Source organism: Rhagoletis zephyria, unplaced genomic scaffold (genome assembly GCF_001687245.7).
Source record: "Rhagoletis zephyria isolate East Lansing unplaced genomic scaffold, Rhagoletis_zephyria_1.1 Rzeph_scaffold_00152, whole genome shotgun sequence".
Lineage (NCBI taxonomy): Eukaryota > Metazoa > Arthropoda > Insecta > Diptera > Tephritidae > Rhagoletis > Rhagoletis zephyria.
The window spans coordinates 162,872-169,577 of record NW_016157236.1 but is presented as its reverse complement, the minus strand read 5'-3'; the positions used below and the strand labels follow the sequence as shown (position 1 = coordinate 169,577).

Sequence of the window (6,706 nt, the reverse complement as noted above, 5' to 3'; positions counted from 1 at the left end):
AACGTAGAATCACTCTTGCCAACAAGTGCTACTTTGGACTGAGTAGGCAATTCAGGAGTAAAGTCCTCTCTCGACGTACGAAAACCACGCTCTATAAGTCACTCATCATGCCCGTGCTGGTATATGGCGCAGAAGCATGGACAATGACAACATCCGATGAGGCGGCTCTTGGTGTGTTCGAGAGAAAGATTTTAAGGAAGATTTACGGGCCTTTACGCGTTGGCGACGGCGAGTACCGCAGACGATGGAACGATGAGCTGTATGAGCTTTACAACGACATGAAAATAGTGGAGCGAATTAAAATACAGCGGCTCCGCTGGCTTGGTCATGTCCTTCGAATGGACACCGACGCTCCAGCTCTGAATGTATTCAACTCGGAACCCGCTGGTGGTAGCAGAGGAAGAGGGAGGCCCCCACTGCGATGGAAAGATCAGGTGGAGAAGGACTTGGCGTTTCCAATTGGCGTCAGTTAGCACAGAGGAGAAACGACTGGTGTGCTTTGCTGAACTCGGCCAAAATCGCTTAGGCGATGGAATGTTTTTTTTTTATGCAGTTTATTTCCAGGATTGAAAAATTGCAATAAAAATACATGTGTCGCTTGATATTCTCAAGTAATATAGATCTGCACTGGTCGTTTTATTTTTTTTTATATTCGCTATTCTCCATTTGAGATAAATTATATTTAATCTCTTCAATAACACAAAAATCTTCCCGTAGAGACGACCCATTGGTTTTAAATTTTTGTATCCAAGCAGAAATGCTATTGAAGTTAATGGTTAATAAAAACCAAATCTGCGGCATTATTTGTAAACTAAAGAGTTCGACGAATAAAAAAAACACCGAAGAAATGATCAAGAAAAATTTATTGGGCAAAAAGTGAGAAAGCTGGCTGTAAAATATAATATGTCAAAACTCCTTGGCCACTACTATTGACACACATGAAATAATAGCAATTTATTTCTTAAAAGGTCCGTACTTAGCTTTATACATTGAAATAAGCAAAATAAGCATGCTCGTTAAAATTAAACTTGAACACCCTTAATAAGCAATTCCAAGCAAAAGCCTAAACTTTTCGGACCTGATTATAACTCATATTTTATATCGTAATATTTTTTTAATTTTGTTAGGTTGTACACTATTTTGACTGAACTTGGTTTCTTTTCCATCCCATTGTGGCATATTTTTGCATATTTTGACAGTTTCTATTGTACGAATGGGTTTTTAATATTATTTTTTTTTTGTGCTATGAAGCTGTTCGTAAACTCAAAGTGACTGTGTAATGTAATGTCTTCCAATAGGCGGCGGCCTATACTGCGTCATATTTGACATAAGTTGACAAGTCATGTAGCCAAACAACGCAAACCAAAACCCTACGCATGCGATTGCTGTCGTACTCAACCTACTTTTACCGGCGTGAGTTTTTCTACGCACGCACTCAAGTTTTTCAAATTTGTTTAACCGAAATCAATTTACGTGCGTGATTTCTCAGAGTTGCACTTCTGTCAAATTTACAGAAGTTTGTTGAGCGAAATTTGAACCAATAGTCGCGCCAAAATGTCATATGAGCACAAACGGCAAATCGAAATGTCACGCAACACAAAACTTGAAATTTAAGTTAGGTTTTTACGCACGCCGCACGATGAATCGGCCTAGTACAAAGGCTGATCATAAATGCATTTTTGAAAAGTTGAAAAGAACACTGGTATCATTCTTTAGGGAATAAAGCGTGCTTTAATGATCTTATGATTTTTTGTGTGTTTATTAAATGAATTTTGTCGGCCNGTTTTTTCTTAACAGCGGTCGTCCCTCGGCAGGCAATGGCAAACCTCCGAGTGTATTTCTGCCATGAAAAACAGCTTCTCATAAAAATACAATCGCCGTTCGGATCGGCGTAAAACTGTAGGTCCCTCCGCTTTATGTGACAACATCAAGGCGCACGCCACAAGTCGGAGGAGAAGCTCGGCCAAACACTAACATATGTGTACGCGCCAATCTATTATTATTATTATTATTATTATTATTTAATGAAATAAAGTGAAAATTGCTTAAGAAGTTGACATATTCAAATTGTTGAAATTTTTACTCGCAACGCAATAATATTCAGATCCGCAGTTTAGGATTTTTTTCCTAGCAAGGGCCTATTAAGAAATACTTGGGCAATTCACAAGGTGTCGTATTTGTCGTGTTTGTCGTGAAGTCATGATATTTCATGACAGTTGTAAAAATGTTGTTATTGTTTTGTGAAGAAAAATAACACATGACGATACAACTCTGCAACCTATGTTTATTCGGTGTTATGTGAGGTTAAGTGCTGAGATATAATAAATAATCGTAACAGGTGTTCACAACCGTCGTGTTTTAACACAACTTTTGTTAGGAAAATATAACTTCACAACACCTTGTGAATTGCCCAACTGACTTGAGTTACATGTTATATTCAGATTTAAATTTAGCTATAAATATTTTAATTTGAAATAACAGGTTGCAGCAATAGCTTCTGTAATAAAACGCATTTTTTTCGTTTTTTTTTAAATTTCGATGATGGATTCGAAGGTGTTCTCCGCTTGGGTATGTTTTGAATTTGAATTCATTAAAAGCACGAAAAATCCACCTACTACACGGAAAAAAGTTTGCGCAAGTTTGCGCCATTTGAAGTTATGATGTTTTAAGTGACACTACGTGAGAATACGGGATTTCAGCAGCTACTAGTATCACTGGGCTTTTAACCCTATAAATAATAAATCTTAAAACCTAACAAACAAAAATTATTTATTCGAAAACTAGACAACCTCACCTTTTACCTGATGTTTCATTTGTGAGATTCTAATAATTTTTAGAAAAAATTACCTTAAAACATGCATACGGAATTACCAAGAAATACAATTTTTTATTACATTTCCAATATTTTACAATCAAACGGGAGTAAATAACGATAAAAAAGTTAGCTGCCTACTTTTAAGGACGATTACCTGCTAGGTCCTCCAACTGCGCAAAATTAGTATTGATACCTGCAATTCACACCGAACTTTTGGGGAATACGCAGTAAACTGCCCGTATCAGCATGCAGATGTTTCTCGACCATTGTGAGTTGCAGGTACCAATACTAATTTTCCAGTTCCAGTACCCACAATGGGTAAGGAATACATCTAGAATAGGGGCGCTCGTTTTCGAGAAAAAATATGTCCGATAACCTGCTAGGTACTCTTTATTCACAATGGTTAAGAAAGATCTGCATGCTGATACGGGCAGTTACTGCGTATTCCCCAAAAGTTCGGAACTATGGTTTTCATTTATTACATTTATTTACATTATGGTTTACATTTATGGAAATATGGTTTACACTATCTACACGAAAAATTTCATGATTGTAACTTTAAAAACAAAAAAGTTACAGATTTGTGATCAGCAAATGCCTCATATTGCCCATAGTGTGCCGTTCAATTTCGGATGGTCCCATACAAGTTGTATGCGCATGAGAAATTTTTGACAGAAAACTGCTGGCGTGCGTGAATAATAGGTTGGCCTGTAATCATATATGTAATACTTCTATATTGGCAGTGAGCTAACTTCTCAATGTGTAAGCATTCCGAAATCAAAGCGAGACAGTCTAGTAGATACCGTTTTTGTCAATGTATTGTGTACTTGAGTGCCGTTTTTGTACATGTGTTGTGTACATGTTTATTTATAAACGTATGTGTTCCTTTTCTTTCGTACGGGTTTATTGATATATCTGTACTGCAGTGTTTTCGGACGGTACTAGCTCTTACTGCCAATATAGGAGTATTACATATATGCCTGTAATTAATAAAAACCATCGAAAAATTTGCGAAAACTTTTTTTCATTACGTCATTGTCTTCGGAAACTCCTAAAGATGAACAAAAATTAATAGCTTTGCAATTAAATTAACAATTTTTTCTTTGCTTGTGATAATTCCATACGCTATACAGTCACTTTGAAGTAGTTTGTACCTGATTTCAAAAAACAAAGGGTTGCGTACCTCTAGGCACTTTTTTCAAATTTGCTCAACAGTGGGGGCTAAAATAAATGAAATATAATTTTTTCTTCATTTGGTTCTTGTTTTATGATAGATTATATCATTTCTATTTAATTTATTGACAAATTTTACAAAGTGAAATTACTCAGGATGATTTGCCTATAAATTACAAATGAGCCGTTAATTACGATAAAGTGAAGATGTAATAAAAAACATTAAATATTCCATAAACTTTCCGATATTTTACTGACTGGACTTTTATAATTTTAGCGGAGTATCCCTTTTATGACTTTCGAAATAAAAGTTTAAATACTTTTTTACAATATCTAATTTCTTCTCTACATTTTCCCTTTTTTCCACAGAGGGCGCTAATGGCGATGGCATGGCTGTTATTTCCTCTCTCCGCTCCTTCGATCGTGAACAACAAAAGGAGTACATGATTCCCATTGTTATTAAGGACCATGGCTCACCGGCGATGACCGGCACTAGCACACTCACTGTAGTCATCGGCGATGTCAACGACAATAAAATGCAACCAGGATCTAAAGACATTTTCGTGTATAACTATCAAGGTCAGTCTCCAGACACGCCGATTGGCCGCGTGTACGTTTATGACCTAGACGATTGGGATTTGCCTGATAAGAAATTCTACTGGGAGTCTCAAGAACATCCTCGTTTCAAGTTAGATGAAGACTCTGGCATGGTAACAATGCGAGCTGGTACGCGCGAAGGACGTTATCACTTGCGCTTCAAGGTTTACGATCGCAAACACACCCAAACTGATGTGCCAGCAAATATATCGGTAACAGTGCGTGAAATCTCTCATGAAGCTGTAATCAACTCAGGCTCTATACGTGTTGCCGGCATTACTGATGAAGACTTCATACGCGTCTGGAACTATCGCACACAGAGCTTGAGTCGCTCTAAATTGGATCGTTTCCGTGACAAGCTGGCCGATTTGCTGAACGCAGATCGCGAGAACGTGGATATTTTCAGTGTGCAACTCAAGCGCCGCCATCCACCACTTACCGATATACGCTTTTCGGCGCATGGCTCTCCATACTACAAGCCAGTGCGTCTCAACGGTATTGTGCTGATGAATCGCGAGGAAATCGAAAAGGATGTGGGCTTTAATATCACAATGGTTGGCATTGATGAATGCTTATACGAAAACCAGATGTGTGAGGGTTCCTGTACGAATACGTTGGACATCAGCTCGTTACCGTATATGGTTAACGCGAATAAGACTGCCTTGGTGGGTGTGCGCGTAGACACTTTAGCTGAGTGTACTTGTGGCGCACGCAACTTTTCAAAACCAGAATCTTGTCGCAACACACCTTGCTACAATGGTGGACGCTGTGTGGATACGCGCTTTGGCCCGCACTGCTCGTGTCCAGCGGGTTACAATGGTCCACGTTGTCAGCAGACTACGCGCAGCTTCCGCGGAAATGGTTGGGCTTGGTACCCACCGTTGGAGATGTGCGACGAGTCACATTTGAGTCTGGAGTTTATCACACGCAAACCTGATGGCCTTTTCATTTACAATGGTCCCATTGTGCCTCCGGAGCGCGAGGAAATGATCATCACTGATTACATTGCGCTTGAGCTGGAACGTGGCTACCCGCGCTTGCTTATAGACTTCGGCTCAGGTACTTTGGAATTACGTGTTAAAACTAAAAAGTCTCTGGATGATGGAGAATGGCATCGTATTGATGTCTTTTGGGATACGGAAAATGTGCGTATGGTTATAGATTTTTGTAAGTCTGCGGATATTAGTGAAATGGAGGATGGCACACCACCGGAGTTTGATGACATGTCCTGCCAGGCGCGTGGACAAATACCACCGTTCAATGAATATCTGAATGTAAATGGTCCACTGCAGGTTGGTGGCATATACCGTGACCTCTTTGACCCCTCGCTCTACTTCTGGCATTATGCGCCCAACGCAAAAGCCTTTGATGGCTGCATACGTAATTTAGTATTCAATTCTAAACTCTATGACTTGGCGCATCCTGGACTTTCACGCAACAGCGTCACAGGTTGCCAACAAACGGAGGAAGTTTGCTCACAGTCGGAGCAAACGGCACGCTGTTGGGAACATGGCAACTGTGTTGGCTCGCTTTCAGAAGCACGCTGCCAATGCCGACCCGGATGGACTGGCCCTGCTTGTAACATACCCACCATACCTACCACCTTCAAGCAACAGAGCTACGTTAAATATGCGCTCAGCTTTGAGCCGGATCGTTTTAGCACGCAAATTCAATTGCGTTTCCGTACGCGCGAGCAGCATGGGGAACTGTTTCGCGTTTCAGACCAACATAACCGCGAATATGGAATTTTAGAAATTAAGGATGCACGTCTACACTTCCGCTACAATCTCAATTCGCTGCGTACGGAAGAGAAAGATTTATGGTTGAACGCGGTCGCGGTAGAAGATGGTCAGTGGCATGTTGTGCGTATTAATCGTTATGGCTCTGCAGCGACACTGGAGTTGGATGGTGGCGAAGGACGTCGCTACAACGAGACGTTTGAATTTGCTGGGCACCAGTGGCTATTGGTTGACAAACAAGAGGGTGTTTATGCTGGCGGAAAGGCTGAATATACAGGCGTGCGAACGTTCGAAGTGTATGCGGACTACCAAAAGAGCTGCCTTGATGATATCAGGTGAGTGTACGGCGAAAAACGAAGTGTTCTTGATGAATGCTGCCACA

At 40.2% G+C, this 6,706-nt stretch overlaps 1 protein-coding gene across 1 annotated transcript in view; it reads left to right on the top strand.

Moving 5' to 3' along the window:
* Window positions 1-6,706, top strand: part of LOC108383084 (neural-cadherin) — a 198,968-nt gene that overhangs the window by 73,531 nt on the left and 118,731 nt on the right. Inside the window, exon 7 of the mRNA XM_017639472.1 lies at window positions 4,358-6,659. Within this exon, the coding sequence (XP_017494961.1) occupies window positions 4,358-6,659 (2,302 nt within the window). The remainder of the gene's footprint in view (window positions 1-4,357; window positions 6,660-6,706) is intronic.